Source organism: Hippopotamus amphibius, chromosome 1 (assembly GCF_030028045.1).
Source record: "Hippopotamus amphibius kiboko isolate mHipAmp2 chromosome 1, mHipAmp2.hap2, whole genome shotgun sequence".
In the NCBI taxonomy this organism is placed as follows: domain Eukaryota; kingdom Metazoa; phylum Chordata; class Mammalia; order Artiodactyla; family Hippopotamidae; genus Hippopotamus; species Hippopotamus amphibius.
In genome coordinates this window covers 175,940,262-175,958,024 of record NC_080186.1, presented here as the reverse complement: position 1 = coordinate 175,958,024, position 17,763 = coordinate 175,940,262, and the positions used below count along the sequence as shown (strand labels likewise).

The window sequence follows — 17,763 nt, the reverse complement described above, 5'->3', positions numbered from 1 at the left end:
TATTCAGAGAGATCCAGACAGTGACACTGAGGTTCAAGTGATAATATAAGGGGTAAAGATTAATCGAACCAGTGAAACCACCTGACAGTTTTACAGACCTTAGAAAAAGGTAGGCCAAAGGAAAACTGAGGTGTGAGCTCTTCTCTCCACTCTCTTTCTTTCCCCCTTTTTTGTCCTTTCTCTTCCTTTCTTTCTTCCTTTTCTTTTTTGAGGGGTTTATAAAGAATCTTTTAGAGACAAATTTTGTCCCTGGTAAACACACATTCATAGGGAGATAAGAGAGAAGTGTGGACTGATAACAGGGAAAGAGGTGGTGGGCCAAACATGGGCTGGCTATTACAACTTGTGAAAAAAGTCTGTGGGCTAAATTACTTCTGAAGACTATTTATAAAACTTTCCCATTTGGTACCTTTATTTTCTTTGCACAAATTTTACAAATTTCAGTTGGTTACCTAAATAAACTTCTGCCAGAAACCAAGAAAAGACCATTAATCTCAATTGCCAACAACAAAGCTAAATCAGGAGTTGAAAGTTCCTTCCTTGAGGCAACAACAGACAACTACACCAGTCTGCTATACTGTCTCATCCAATCTAAACAGGATGACCCAAGATCTGTGCTGAATATTAATACCTCAGATTCTTGATCTGACATCCCATCTTCAGGGCATCTTTGCACACAATCCGAACTGAACTCAAGTAATGCAATAATAGCCTTGCTTGAAATTCAGAATTTCTCTCAAGAAAACAGATGGCAATTTCATGTAACCAAATCTTTCTCAATTTTTCAGATTACAGAAAGAAGTCATAGAAATGAAACCAGTTCTTTGATGCTTTTAATTTTGGTCCATCTATTCATTAATATGAGAATGTGCTAAAAAACTGAGCAAATCTACTAGGCATAGACTCTCTCACTATTGGGTTGGCATTCACTAAAATTTACAATAATGTCAAAGTAGGATTTTGCAGTAATATTTCATTTGCTCTGGCCAAGTTTTAACCTAAAATATTGAGGAAAATTCAGCACTCATCCAATGTATCTGCATGCTTTTGACTAGTTAACATGTTAATCAGGAAAAGGGTTGTGCTGTCCAACTATTAGATAAGCTATTTGAAAAAGAAAAAATATTTGTCTATGAATTTGTAGATGAAATGTTTCCAAGAAGAAATTATAAATGGGCCCTATTTTAGTTCTTTCCTATTATGAATGACAGGTTTAACATTCTTAGAAACCCTAAGAATATGACTACATCTTTAAAAGCCTCTAGGGGTTATTGTACATTAACGTATCAGAGTCAGTAAATTATTTACCTATAAATTAATCTTTCTAAATAGATTTCCACCCCCCCTTCAATTTGAAAGCTAAACTTCTGAATCTCTATTTCAGCAACTTTATATCAGAAGAGCCTACATCTGTAAAAACATTTCTAATGAAAACATGAAGACAACCCCCAGAGAAGCAAATAAAATGAGATTTAAGTATATAACAGCCTTTCTACAGTTACATTCCTAACAATAGTGGTTTCTAATTTGATGCCAAATAGAGGTTATATAACAAAATCAGTGAGCACTCTAGTTCTTTTGGTTTCAGTGAAAAATTTAGGTGCTTAAACAATTCTGTCTGTATTTCCACATTTACACCAGGATGGAGGAGTTACATCTTTGTCTGCTAAGTCACAGAAGCAGAGGGCCCATCGGATAGGAAGATGCATAGATTGTGCTCTAGGACAGGTGGCAGAAGTGCATGCTGGAAAGTCTGGGTTCCAGGGCCTTTGTCCCAGTTGCCAAAACACAAATATCAAAGACAGATTTGAATTTTCAAGTCATACCAAGTTGAAAATTATCCACCCAGACTTTATTCAGCACTCCCACACAAACCATTTCATCAGTTAATAAGACCACCAACCAACAATACGACCACCTCAAACAAAAAGATATTAAGCCTAATTTAGGGAACTAGAAATCCATTGTGAAAAATTATCACTCACATTTATATTCATGGTTTGAACTATCTGCTAAGTTAAATAACCAGTATTGTTTTAATTTTGTCATTATTCTTTTTTAAAAGCATAATAAGACCTTTATTAACTTTATAATACATGAAGGCATTACAATTCCAAGTTTCAAGGATGCTTCAACTTTACCTTTAGAAGCTGGAATGAAAAAGAAGCCATTGGACTTCCTAGGTGGTGCAGTGGCTAAGAATCTGCCTGCCAGTGCAGGGGACACGGGTTCGATCCCTGCCCCACAAAGATCCCACATGCCACAGAGCAACTAAGTCCATATGCCACAACTGTTGAGCCTGCACTCTAGAGCCCATGAGCCACAACTATTGAACCCATGTGCCACAACTACTGAAGCCCATGTGCCTAGAGCCCACGCTCTGCAACGAGAGGCCACCACAATGAGGAGCCCGCGCACCACAATGAAGAGTAGCCCCCACTCACCACAACTAGAGAAAGCCCGTGTGTAGCAACGAAGACCCAACACAGCCAATAAAATAAATAAATAATAAAAAGTAATTTTAATTTTCACTAATTTCAGATTTTGCTAGCAAAGGTACTACAAACATAAAATGAAGTCTCTGATCCATTCCTACAATCAAGGAATGAGAAGATAGTATCTTTAAAAATGGCTTGCCAAGAGACTCATGCGCAAAAAACCCTTTAGCATTTAAACACTGGGTAGGCAGATTTGAAGCAAACATTTTTTTTTTAATTGTGGTAAAATATACATAACACAAAATTTTAACAATTTTTAAGTGTGCAATTTAATGGCATTACATATATTCACAATGCTGTGCAACCATTTCCACTATCATCATCATAAACAGAAACTCTCCATTCAGTAACTCTCCATTCCTGCACCCCTCCCCCAGGTAGCCGCTCTCTACCTTCTTCCTCCATGTAATTGAAGCATACTTTTAAAAAGCCAAACAATCCCACAAACAAATCCTTCAGTTACAACAGGGCTTGGAGGTGAGGCCAGGAAAGCCTGTTCTCCCAGTACCTCAGTCATCATTAATTTTTACGTCTATTTTGACTGGCACACCATACACAATTTTTTTCTTCATGTATTTCTTCATGAATGCAGGGACTATTGAGTGCCTACATGGGGCAGGCACTATTTCTGTCCTGGCAAACGGAGAATGTAAGATAGACTTAACCTCTGTCCTCGTGAACCTTATATTCTAGTTAACCATGCTTCTCCTCCCCACTCTAGGAATCATGTGGGAAAGTGTGCAATTTTGATAGGATACCAGTGGTACTACACACGCCTTGTATCTATAACCGATTTCCAGCACCAGACGACTGACCAGAGGTGTTCTTCCATTCACTATTTTGGGTCACTGCTTTACTAGGTAATGGATAATAGAACAGCTGAGCAGTACTAACTGATTGATAAATGTTATACCCTTATTTGGGCCGACTGCATCTCTGTATCATTTAACATCTGAGAAAATGCTATATGCCTTAGAAACTGGGCATAGAAAAATACATCAGGTTCTCAATTTTAAATATCAATTTTGGAATTTCATTTTATATGAAATGTCCAGAATAGGCAAATCCACAGAGACAGAAAGTAGATTAGAGGCTGCCAAGGGCTGAGTGGAGGGGTAAAGGGGGGAATGGTTGCTAATGAGTGTGGTCTTCTTGGGGGATGATGAAAATGTTTCAGTATTAGATAGCAGTGGTGACTGCACAACCGTGTGACTATACTAAAAACCACTGAAGTGCGTGCTTTAAAACGGTGACTCCTATGGTATGTGAATTATATCAATAAAAAAGTCAAGTTAGGTATTCAGTCAAGCCAGACACAATGGTAGTGAAAGGCCAAATTTTAAAAGTTCCATCCATAGCTACCAGCGAACCCTTTCTATAGACTGTAAGAACCAGGTCAGTCCATTCTGAGGTGGCTGAGGACAAGCAATATGCACTGGGGTGATCTAAGGACTCAGATTTGGGCTGGAAAGTTATCTGGACAGAGCAGTAAGTGGATGAGAAAGTCCTCTGGGCAGACTCGCCGGTTGTACTCTTTAAGTTGTTCATACAGTGCCTTAATACATCCTTAAATCATACTCAAAATTCCCACACATGCTGAAAGCAACAGGATTCCAGGTCTATATAGGAATCACTGGAATATACCTGTAAAAGAACTCTTCCAATTTATGCAGACCTGGCACCACACATACCTGGAAGAAGTGATACACCTCCCGTGCAGTATGTGCTAGCCTTAGACACGGAAACTAGGCTTTCTCCATGAAAAGGAATCACAAACATTTTAAAGGTAAATTTTGTTTCACATGAGAATATCTGATGAAAGGTCTGCTGTTACATATAGTACTGAGGAAGCTTTTTATTCACTCACCTGCTCACTTGCGCATTGGCTCATTCATTCATCTATCTACTGTGGTCATACTCAGCTCCCAGGCACTGATGATAATTTAATTTAGTAAAGCAATCAGTGTAAATATATTAAATGCCACTTACAAATGAAATGTCTGTTGCTACAGGATCACAGAAAGGTGTTAAAATTTTAGACTCTCCCAGTCAATTTTACAACATATAAAAAGTATCTGCAATATAAGCACTTAAAAATCAAAAATATAAAGTGACTTGATATAGGAAGTGCCAAGCACTTGCTTAATCTGTTTAATTAAAAATTAGCAGACTGCTCAGAAACTCAAGGATGCACACAATTATGATTTTTATTTGATAAAATACACAGCCAAAAGATTACCTTAGAGAAGGCAAACCACACATCCATTTTAGAAACGTCCTTTTTGTTTCTTTAAATCAAAGGCCCCCTCTAGTGTTTGAAAACAGCCAAATGCAGCACACAATGCAGTTGAAGACACAGTCACAATATTTTACCCGAGACCTTCCCAAATAAAAATACCTCTGTTCCATTCATGTGGCACAAAAATCAATGAGAGAAAATATCTAGCCATAATTAGTATCTCACATTCTTGCTATAATTCACATATTCATTATTCTCTCAGTAATTTCTCTATTTACTGTTGGGTTGTTTTTAGATTAATACTTGTTAATAAGGGGGAAAAATACAAAGTGTGTAGGGACTTTAATTTCACAAATAAGAAATATACCTCCTGGAAAACAACAGAAAATTTAGTGTTACCAAAGAGCCTACTCTGCTTTTGTGGAAGTTATCAGTAAATAGTGTATACTTTACAAAGTACATAGTTAAATTTATTATATTTGGGAATAAGAAATTTTAAAGTACATATATTTCAAAGTTCACCTAATCTGTGAATTTGCTAATTAAACCTTTTCAGTACCCTGTAAAAGGAAGTGGAAAGTGTTGCTTTGAGGAGGGCAAATGCTGGCTCTGAAGAATACGATGTAAAGGAATTCTTAAAAATTTATACTGATGTGGCACTACGTAAATCCAATGACAATCTCATGTACTTTTGTAAAAGACTGATTAAACTTGGGGGAATCAAAAATTGTAGGTTTTCACTCTACTTTCTTAGCTAAAGCGTTTGTGTGTCTGTTTCCATGTTTTACTACAGAGGATTTACATTAACAACTAACATTACTATTAACTAGAAAATGAAATCTCTATTTTCAACAAAATAATGCAATCTTGAGCAGGAGGCTGACAGAGAAGACTTACTAAGCTATTACTTCATACTCTTAAAAGTTAAGATTGCACTAAAAATTTGAAAATTCAATAGCTGTTGAAACAAGTTTAATCTGTATTAACTTTATTTAAATGACTAATGTTACTCAGTAGATCACATATGGCTTCTCTGCACTGATCCTGCTTTCTGTTTTCAAACTTGTCACTTGCAAATGTTACAAGTTAAAAAAGATTCATCTAAAGTGAATTAAATAAAACTAGCTGCATTTACAAGTGGTTTCGGCTTTTAAGACATCTCTATTCAAACCAACAGGACAGCATTTTTAAAGTGCAACATATACTTTTGACTCAACATAAAAAGGTATATATATAACTGGAAATTACTAGTCATTTCTCTGAGAACAAATTTAGTGAAAAGCTGTTTGAAAGTTAGCCATGAAATTATAAATTATGAGAAACACTGAAAAGTCATTAAAAATGAGTATATAAAATGCATTACAAATAAACCAGAGTGGTAGAGGTAGCATAAAGTAAATAAAATCGAATAAATACTATACAATAACATACAAAATTTTGCTTATAAAAAATTGAAAACTGTATTCTAAAATATCCATTTTCCCTTCTTTTAAGGGCTTTACAATTAAAATTTAGACCCAGAGTCTCCGTAAAGATTTTCCAAATGTTATTAATTACTGGCATTGTTTTTTGCCAAAACCTCTCTGATCTGTCGGTCGAGTTCACTTATTATTCGATCCTCATGATTATACACACCCGTCCTCATCAAAGTATCCCTTTCTTCTATGAGGCGAGTCAAATAATCATCCAAACCTTCTTCCAATGCACTGCCATGTGGGTCATCCGTTTTTCCACTCGCAATCTCTCTGGAATCCTGGTACTGTTTTTGTTCTTGTTGCCTTATCCTGAGAAGTCAAAAACACATGCCACTCTAGCAGGCAACAAACACTGCTTTGGTTTTTGGTTAACAATACCACTTAAAAACAAAATGATTTAATGGTAAAATACGTTTTTAGTAACATTTTCAAGAAGAAAACAAAAACCACTTGACTAGCCAGAATTAGCACACTTACAAAAGACAGTTTTAAAAACAATACTTGTTTTTCTAACTATAAAATACATGATAACTAGAAATTCTGGGAATGTATAGAAAAGAAAATCATCATAATCTTAACCAGATATAACCAATCTGAGTAATAATTTTCCGTCTCTTCTAAATTAAAAAAAATGCATGTATTTCAATCACATAGTATTGCTAACTTTTTAGAAAATTACATATGCAATACTGTACATTATATTTATCACTTACTAATATAATGAGTCTCTTCCCACATCATTATTATTGATCTTCAGGTTGTTATTATACTTGTGTTATTGTTTTTTGAACATAAAATTTTCTTCTAAATTCATTCCACAAATATTTACTCGTACTAAACAGTACTAGATTTGGGGGATACTGCAGTTTATCAAGAAGAAAAGTTCCTGTTATTATGGAGCTTATAACACTAAGTGTTTGTAGAAACTGATACTGTATAGATATGAATGCCTGGTTCAAAGGGCATGTACATTTTAAGAGTCTGTATGGATAGCTTCAAATTAAGTTTATGATGATCTTATTTAACAGATGAAGAAAGGGGAGCAGGTGCCAGCCTGGGATTTGGATATTTCCAATGGAACATCAACAATCACATTACCTTGAAAATGGGGAGTATACTTGGCATTACTATCACTTCGTAAGTACACCAAGTTTGGACATGGAGTAGCTTTTAAGTTAATTTGGAATCTACAACTAAGATATAACTTTATACTCCTCTATGTAACTGGCTATAAAAATATTTTAATTTGCAACTACTCCTAACTTCTGTCTTTATAAATAAGATAACAAGCAGCTGAGTCTAAGCCCCTGCTTCTAGATGGTCTTCACAGTAAGTAAGCCAATGAGAACCAAGTCTACTTCTGAAATTACACATGGCGTGGGAGAGAGGGAGGAAGAGCAAGGGAGGAGCGTGTCCTGCCCTGACAGACAAGGAGCACTAGGCCCCGCAAAGGGTGCAGGATCATTGGTAGTGTACAGTTTTGTTTGTTCATATACCTCTCTGAAACGTGAACTGACTCCTAAGATTCCCCACAAAAGAACAAGAAATTGAGGTATACAGTCCAAAAAGGACACCAAATACCTCCATATATTCCAAGAAAAAAAATCTAAATAGTGAGGGCCCTGTGCTTTGGGACTGGAGTGGAAATCAAGTGATTAATGGGACACTAGTAAAGCTGAGCAGTACATGGGAATGAGTAAGAAGATTTCTGAATAATTGTTTCCCCTACTCTAACTCTTACAGCTCTCTTGGAGAAGAGGTCCTCTTGGTAGGTTAATGACACACAATGCCAAACTATGTACCAGAAGTTCAACCATTTCCCTGTTCATCTGTTTATTTATGAAGGACAAATGGAATTTTTATACAACTGAGAGATTATCCCTACCAAGTCTTTACTAAAATGCTATCAACATTCATGATCACAATAGGATTTTAGAACCCTGCAGCTGAAAAATCCATTAAGTTATCAAAGGAAACTTTACTTCCCTGACAAACACTATGTATAGACTCCACTCACCCAAGTTCGTGTCACTAGGAACCTACTATTTTTAGAATTGCTCTGTTAGAAAGTTCCTTCTAATATTGAACTCAGTATGCACCTTTATACTTTCCAATAACTGGCTATGATTCTTTTCAAGAGGATAGCCTACTGAATTATTTTTAACATGGCAGCCCTCTATATATCTGAAGAGAGCTTTCTAATACTTTGCCCAAGACTTCTCTACAAGTTCAATATCCCTCACTCTCCTAACCACTTTCTGGTCAAATTCCTTTGGCAGCTCTCTAGGTAGCTGATTTCCCCTAAGGTCTGCTGCACCTTGGTAATAACAATCCAGAGGTGGTTCTACCACAATGTGTACTGAATGCTTCTGCTATGAATGTCCCTAACTACACTGGCTCTTTGGCAGCCAAGACACACTGTTAGTAGTAGTCACTTAAATCCTCATAGGCTTCCTCACACCAACTGTTTTATTATGTCTTGCCCATCACTTAAGAGATTTTTCTATTAATACAGAGAATTCTGCTATTGTTTCTAATGTATTTAATGTTGTTGGTTTCACTTCTCCCTAAATCTTAATTTATTAAGATATTAATAAAATTTAATTTTGTATGACCTACACATGATAGGCAAATGGCTCTCTTCGTTTAAACCACCAAAAGAGTGCTTAGCAAACAGGGGCTTAATATGTATTTGCTAAACTAAAACAAACTGCTATATATAATAGCAAAATTTTGGAAGGAAAGGGGCATGTTAAAATTAATTTGTAACATCTTCCAAATCTATGACATAGTAGACACCAGATAAGTATTTGCTGAATAAAAAGAGAATGATAGCGTGAATTGAGCCCTGTAGCATGCACTATAGACCTTGACCTTTTCCAACTAATATTTATACATTAATATCCTACATGCAGTTGTGTAATTCAACTCCAAACCCACCTAATATAGTGACTGAATTGTCTCAGTTTATATAGGGATATATCATGGGATATTCTGTCAAATGTATATCCTATGTACTGCATTGTGTCCTCCCAAAATTCACATGTTGAAGCCCCAACCTCCAATGTGATGGTATTTGGAGATGGGACCTTTGGGAGATGATTAGGTTTAGATGAGATCATGAGGGGGCCATAATGGTGAGATTTATGCACTTATTAGAAGAGACACAGGAGAGCTTTTGAGGACACAGTGGTAAGGCAGCTGTCTACAAACCAGGAAGAGAGTCCTTACCATAAAGTAACCATGCTGGCACTTTGATCTTGAACTTTTAGCCTCCAGAACTGTGAGAAAACAAATTTCTGTTGTTTAAGCCACCCAATCTAGGATATTTTGTTACGCCAGCCTGAGCTAAGAAAGTATGCTTTGCTGCATACTAGTCTCTTGATAAACTAAGTTAAAAAGTCTTCCTGTACACTCCCCTCCAAAACGACAGTAATTTGTTCTAATACTGCTTCCTAATGATTACTTTTCTACTATGAAATACTTGAAATTGTAACTAATATGAACATGACAATACAGAGGCCCAGTGTTGCACAGTAGTTAAAAATACAACCTCTGGAATCAGATCTGAACTCTGGCTCCCTGATTTACTAGCTGTGTGACTTTGGAAAGCGTACTTAAATCTCTTTAATCCTCGGTTTCCACATCTCGAAATGGGGATAATAGCTTCCTCAAAAAGCTGCTTTGAGAATTAAAAAAAGTGGAGATAGGCCTATGAGACATTTAAAATAGCTGCTGACACACAGTAAGGACAATAATTAAGAGCTATTCTATATTATTTACATTAATAATACAGCAATATTTGAAATTTCTTATGCTTTATATAATTAAAAATTCAGTATAATCAATTACCTTGAAATAGTAGCAATAACCCTAAAACAGTCACAAAGGAATAAAATTTAAAGTACTAATGCTATGAGTAGAAACAAAAAAGCTAAGTACAGCTACATTCATGGCAAAAAAAAAGATGAGAGTAATGGTCTTTAACAAAGATTTTTCTATTGTATAACTCAGCTATATTTTATATATGATGTACCTTACTGTTGAAAGACCTGATGTTGTACTTTCCCTGGACCAATGACTAAATAAAAAGTTGTCCTATTTGAACTTTTGTTTTTGTGTGGGAAAAAAAAGCAATTTTTTTAAATACCTGTTCAGTTCATTTCTTATATCCAACAATTCTTGTCTCTCGGTTTTTACTATATCTTTTTCCTCAGCAGCCAGGTAACGTAGTCTCATCTGTTCCAATTCTTCTTGCTGTTTTTTAAGACGAGCCATTTGACTCTCTTGCTCCCGCTTGAAAAGAAACAAGCCAGATCTCTAATGTTAGCAATAAATATACTTATATGACTTTGACTTGTGATTATAATCCTACTTGACAGTACCCATGATATAGCCACACACTGCAGATTCTGAGTCACATATTATCTAGAAATGCCCAGGTTCTCTTTACAAACTTTTCCGTGACTTCCCTTCTTGTCATAAGCCATGACCACTCATGACCCAATTAGTGATTGAGGTTAGCTGAATATCATAAGATCTAACAGAAGTTAAAGGCAAGAAAGAGTCTGCTGTCAACACGAGTTGCCACAGGACCAATGGTAAGAGTAGCATCTAAGAAATGGTTAATTGTGCAAAATTATCTAAAAAATTACAATTATATAAAGGTATGGTAAATTATACAAATTAATTATATAAAATACAAAGTATACAAAGAGGTACCAAGAAAAATTCAATAACTGTCCCTGCAATAGTAACTAACTCCACTCCTACCTCAAGAAAATATGCCCTTCCATTCTATTTTCTAGGCTCACAAAAAATCTATGCACATGATAAAATTTCTTTCATATAAACGTGTAACATTCCACACAATGCATATTCCATGATTTAGTCAACCACTCTCTCAATAACAGACACTTTGGAATGCTGCAGCAAAACATCCTATCATCTAACATAGTTAGCTCATGAATCTTTCTACATATTTCTTTAGGGAAAAATGCTTCTCTTTCTTTAGGACAAACCCCAAAATGGGAAAGCTTGGATCAATAGGTAATGTCATCTTTTTTAAAAAAGAAGTATTTACTAAATAATAAGAAAACTGCCAAGTCATAAGTATACATTTTGATCAAATTTTACAAAGTGAACTACTCACATAACCACTATCCAGAACAAGAAACAGATTATCATAACCCTAGAAGTCCCTCTGTGTTTCCTCCCAAGTCACTAACCACTCATCCTTTACCAAAGATATAACTACTCTAATTTCTAACACCACATATAAGTTTTCAGTGCTTTGAACTTTGTGTAAAAGGAACTGTACAATGTATATTAGTTTATGTCTGGCTTCTTTTGCTTAACATTGTTTTTCAGACTCATTTGTATTCTGGGTAGTTGATGACTCACACAGTATTATATAGCATTCTACTGGATGAATATACAATCTATTCATTCCACTGCTGAGGGACATTTGTGTTAGTTTCCAGTTTTGTATTATAAATTTCATGTGAACATTATTGTACATACATGTACATTTGTATGCATTTCCATTGAGTATATACCTGCGATTCAAACTGCTGGGTCACTGGGTATGAGAATTTCAATATTAGTAAATATTGTCAGTTTTCAAAGTAGTAGTACTAATTTACACTTCCATGTAAGCATTCCAGTGCTCTATGTTCTTGCCAATATTGGGTAATGTTTTTTTTTTTTTTTTTTTCATTTAAACCATTCTGATAACTTATGTAGTGGTATCTCATGATTTTATTTTGTATTTTTTCAAATACTAATGAGGCTGAACTTTTTTTTTTAATAAATAAATTTATTTATTTATTGGCTGTGTTGGGTCTTCATTGATGGGCGCGGGCTTTCTCTAGTTGCAGAGAGCGGAGGCTACTCTTCACTGTGGTGCGCAGGCATCTTGTTGTGGTGGCTTCCTATTGCAGAACACAGGCTCTAGGTTCATGGGCTTCAGTAGTTGTGGCACGTGGGCTCAAGAGTTGTGGCTCATCGGCTCTAGAGCACAGGCTCAGCAGTTGTGGTGCACAGGCTTAGTTGCTGCGAGGCATGTGGGATCTTCCTGGACCAGGGATCTAACCTGCATCCCCTGCACTGGCAGGTGGATTCTTAACCACTGCACCATCAGGGAAGTCCCAAGGCTGGACATGTTTTAATTTTTTTAATGGCATTCTTATTTTGTAAAGTTCCTGTTCAACCATTTGGCCCTTTGCTCTCTACCTGGCTATTCATCTTTCCTTACTGATATTTATGTGGTTCTTTACATATATTAGATAAATCCTTTGTCAATTATTTAAATTGTAAATATTTTTCACTAGTCTTTGTCTTGCCCTTTCCTTTAAAGGTGTTTTTTACTTAATTCTAATATGGTCCAAATTTATCTGTATTTTTGCCTGCCTCAGTTTTGAAGATACTCTTTTATGTTACCCTCTTGAAGCTTCATTTATCAAAATTCATATGCAATTGGTTCTGTGTATGGTGAAATCAAGTTTCTTCTTCTCCCCATATACAGCTCCAATTGACTTAGAACCATTTACTGGAAAACAACTTTTCCCCCCACTGCTTGGCAGTGTCACCTGTTATACATCACCTCTGTCCTTTTATGTATAGGTTGTTTCTGGATTCTCTATCCTTCCGTTAAACTTTACTGTCTTAATTACTGTAACTCTTGTAATAATAACTCTGGATATCTGATAGTATGTATTCTGTCTTCAAAATTCTTTTAGTTATTCTTGACTCCTGTATTTTCATATAAATCTCAATTTCTAGGATTAAAAAAAAAGGCCTGCTGGAACTTATTATGATTATGCTGATTCTACAGGTCAATTTGGCGAAAACTATTATCTTTACAATATTAATTCTTCAAGCAGTGAACATAGTTTACCTCTCCGATTATTCAGGTCTTCTTTAATTTTATTTAATAATATTTTATACTTCTCTACATTAAAAGTAGCAGCTTTCTTTGAATGTGCACCTAGGAATTTCAAGTTTTTATAAATGCTACTGCAAATGGCAGAGTTTTAAAATTTTCTTTCCATGTCTCTGGTATAGAGAATTAAATTGATATTTACATACTCATTTTGTTTCCAGCAAACTTGCTAATAAACTCACTTATTAATTCTAATAGGTCATCTGTAGATACTTTTTGGTTTCTGCATACATAACAAGTGTCATCTACAAATGACAACAGTTTCGTTTTTTCCTTTCCAGCTGACAGACCCTTTCTCTCTTGGCCTGTTATACTGGATAGAACCTCTAGTACAGGGACTTCCCTGGTGGTACAGTGGTTAAGACTCCAGGCTCCCAATGCAGGGGGCCTGGGTTCAATCCCTGGTCAGGGAACTAGATCCCACATGATGCAACTAAGAGTTCATATGCCACAACTAAGGAGACTGTGAGCCACAACTAAGAGAAGCCCGCCTGCTGCAACTAAGCCTGATGCAACCAAATTAAAAAAAAAAAAAAAAAAAAGAACCTCTAGTACAACGTTGTTAAGAAATGATAATAGAGGGCATCTTTCATTCCTGATCTCAGAGAAAAACTTTAAGAAATATTTTTTGGTAGGTTTTATATAAGTTTTCTTTATCAGATTAAGAAATTTTCCCTACATTCTTAGTTTGCTAAGAACTGTTACTATGAATGGGTACTGACTTTTTCTACATTTTTGATAAGAGCATTTGATTTCTTCTCTATCTTTTTAAGGGGGTAGACAGTCAACTTCCCCTTTGTTTAATAAATAAACTTAGCTGTAATGCTTACAAGTTTTACATCTATGTTCATGAGACTGATTGGCCACTTAATTTTCTTATAATGTTCTTGTCAGATTTTAGGATCAAGATAATGCTGGTCTCATTTTTCTAAAAAAGTGGGAAGTATTCTCTCTTCCTAGTTTCTGAAAGTTTGTGTAAGATTAGTGTTATTTCTTTCTAAAATGTTTACTAAATGGAAATGTGAAGCCATTTAGGTCTGGAGTCTTCTTCTGGTGAAGGTTTTTCATTATGTATTCAATTTCTCTAATAGCTATATGACTACTTCTATTATCTGTTTTTTGTGTGTGTATGTGTGTGTCGATTTTGTAAGTTCTGTGTCTCAAATTCACATAAAAATTTCATGCCATTCTCTTATCTCCTTAAATGTCTGTGGATCTGTAGCCCTGTCCCATTTTTTTAAATCCTTGATATTAGGAGTTACTGCCTATTCTGTTTCGGTCCTTGAACGCTCTTTGTCAACTTTGCTGATTTTGCTGTACATTTTCCCCATATTTCATCAATTTTTACTCATTTTGATTATTTCCTTCCTCCTAATTTCCTGTTTGCTTATTGACTGTTTGAAAGGGATATTTAGAGAATAGATTTCATGCTTTTCTTATTGATATTTTCCAAGTGAACCTGAGGCTATAAACTTCCTTAAGCACAATTTTAAATAAAGCTCATATCTTGATATGTTTTATTTTAATTATTTAGTTCAAAATATTTTCTAATTTCATTTGTGGTCTCCAGTTTAGCCCTTGCTTATTAGAAATGTACTATTTCAATCATGGGGGATACTTACTATCTTTTTATTAGTAATTTCTAGCTTAATCTCACTGTGCTCAGAGAACATATTCTAAATTACAATCCTCTGAACTTTGTTTAGAACTGCTGTTCCATCCAGCACGAGCAATTTAGCTAAATGTTCCAGTGCATCGGAAAATGATGTGTATCCTGGGATTTTTCTGATGAAGTATTCTATATATACCAATGGCTGTGTCACTGAAATCTTTACTTATTTTCTGTTGTTGGTTTGCTCTATCAGTTCCCAGGAGAGTTATGGTAAAATCTAATTGTGAATTTGTCTATTTCTCTCTTTAAGTTATACTGACTTTTGCTTTATATAAATTTGTGGCTCTTACCAGTAACACTAAAATATAGAATTGTTGTCATCTTCCAGGTGATTGACCCTTTTATGATTATGCAAACTCTCATATCTACAGTAATGCCTCTTGCCCTAAAGTCTAAGCTTTCTTGGGGTTAATATTAATGTAGTGTATAATTTCCCCTTTTTAAATTCAACCACTTTGTACTCTTATATTTAAAGCGTCCTTATGTTTAAGTAACATACTGTTGCTTTTTTAATTGTTTTTAGTTGAATATGTCTTTAGTGATGGTATTTAGTCCATTTATATTTAAAGAAATGGGTGATATATATATACACACACATATATATGGGTTTAAATCTTTACATACTACTATTTTCTACTTCTCCCATCTATTTTTATGTTCTGCTTCTCTCCTTTTGTCCTTTTTTAGATTAATCTGATATTTTATGTCATTCTATTTTTCCCTTCTATCAGCTTGTTATTCATTTTTACTCTTCTTTTAGAAATAACAGAAATTAGGACCTCTACAACTTCACAGATAATGGCAACATACTTTCAACATTTTAACTCTATTTATCCCTTCACATCTTTTGTACTAGTATTTGAATTTTAATTCTCTATATACTTTAAACCCAACAAATACTGTGATTATTTTCTCCCAATTTTTGTTAGTCTGAAAGTCTTACACAGCTTTCAAAAATGAAGGACATTTTCACTGGATACTGAATGTCAGGTTGGCCATTATTTCCTTTCAGTACTTTAAGGATGCTATTCCACTATTTTATGAATTCCTTTACTTTTGTTGAAAGTTCATCTAAGTCATTGTTGCCCCTGTGAAGGAAATGTTCTCTTCTTCATCCATGGCTTTTAAGCTTTTCTTTGCTTTAGGGCTATTTTATTTATTTTTTTAAATGAGTGGGTTTTTTTGGAGTATAGTTAATTTACAATGTTGTGTTAGTTTCTGCTCTACAGCAAAGTGAATCAGTTATACATATAGAAATATCCACTCTTTTTTATATTCTTTTCCCAGATGGGTCATTACGGAGTATTGAGTAGAGTTCCCTGTGCTATACAGTAGGTCCTTATTAATTATTTTATATTCAGTAGTGTGTATATGTCAATCCCAGACTCCTAATTTATCCCTTCTTCCCCCTTTTCCCCTGGTAACCTTAAGTTTGTTTTCTACGTCTATGACTCTATTTCTGTTTTGTAAATAAGTTTATTTGTACCATTTTTTTAGATTCCACATATAAGCGATATCATATATCTTTCTCTGTCTGTCTTACTGCACTCAGTATGACAGTCTCTATGTCCATCCATGTTGCTGCAAATGGCATGATTTCGTTCGTTCTTATTGCTGAGTAGTATTCCATTGTGCATATGTACCACATCTTCTTTATCCATTCCTCTGTCAGTGGACATTTAGGTGGCTTCCATGTCCTGGCTATTGTAAATGGTGCTGCAGTGAACATTGGGGTGCATGTATCTTTTCAAATTATGGTTTTCTCCAGACATGAAGATTTCTTCAAATTATGGTTTACCCCAAGAGTGGGACTGCTGGATCATATGGTAGCTCTATTTTTAGTTTTTTTAAGGAGCCTACATACTGTTCTCCATAGTGGTTGTACCCACAATTGACATTCCCACCAACAGTGTAGGAGGGTTCCCTTTTCTTCACACCCTCTCCAGCATTTATTGTTTATAAATTTTGATGCTGGCCATTCTGACTGGTGTGAGGTGATAGCTCATTGTGGTTTTGATTTGCATTTCTCTAATAATTACAGATGTTGAGCATCTTTTCATGTGCTTTTTGGCCATCTATATGTCTTCTTTGGAGAAGTGTCTATTTAGGTCTTCTGCCCATTTTTTTGAATGAGTTGTTTGTTTTTTGATATTGAGCTGCGTGAGCTGTTTCTATATTTTGGAGATTAATCTGTTGTCCATCATTTCATTTGCAAATATTTCCTTCCATTCTGTGGACTGTCTTTTCATTTTATGGTTTCCTTTGCTGTACAAAAGCTTTTAAGTTTCACTAGATCCCATTTATTTTTGTTTTTATTTCCACTACTCTAGGAGGTAAAGTGCAGCAAGATCTTTGTTGATACATGTCAAAGAGTGTTCTGCCTATATTTTCCACCAAGAGTTTTATAGTATCTGGTCTTACATTTAGGTCTTTAATCCATTTTGAGCTTATTTTTGTGTATGGTGTTAGAGAACATTCCAATTTCAATCTTTTACTTGTAGGTGTCCAGTTTTCCCAGCACCACTTATTGAAGAGACTATCTTTTCTCCATTGTATATTCTTGCCTCCTTTGTCATAGATTAATTGACCATAGGTAAGTGGGTTTATTTCTGGGCTTTCTTTCCTGTTCAATTGATCTATATTTCTGTACAAGTACCATACTGTTTTAATGATGGTAGATTTGTAGTATAGTCTAAAGTCAGGAAGCCTGATTCCTCCAGTTCCATTTCTCTTTATCAGAATTGCTTTGACTATCTGGGTTTTTTTTGTGTCTCCCTACAAATTAAAAATTTTTTTGTTCTAGTTCTGTGAAAAATACCATTAGTAATTTAACAAGGATTGTATTGAATCTGTAGATTATCTTTGGTAGCATAGTAATTTTGACAATATAGTCTTCCAATCCAAGAACACAGTATATCTCTCCATCTGTTTGTGTC

At 35.1% G+C, this 17,763-nt stretch overlaps 1 protein-coding gene across 5 annotated transcripts in view; it reads right to left on the bottom strand.

Moving 5' to 3' along the window:
* Nucleotides 1–2,627: 2,627 nt before the first annotated feature.
* CEP120 (centrosomal protein 120) overlaps nt 2,628–17,763 on the bottom strand; it is a 92,453-nt gene continuing 77,317 nt past the window's right edge. For all 5 annotated transcript variants that reach the window (XM_057736569.1, XM_057736552.1, XM_057736562.1 and 2 more), the window contains 2 exons: nt 10,363–10,508; nt 2,628–6,521 (listed from right to left, as the gene is read on the bottom strand). In XM_057736569.1, the coding sequence (XP_057592552.1) occupies nt 6,287–6,521; nt 10,363–10,508 (381 nt within the window). In that variant the 3' untranslated portion in view covers nt 2,628–6,286. The remainder of the gene's footprint in view (nt 6,522–10,362; nt 10,509–17,763) is intronic.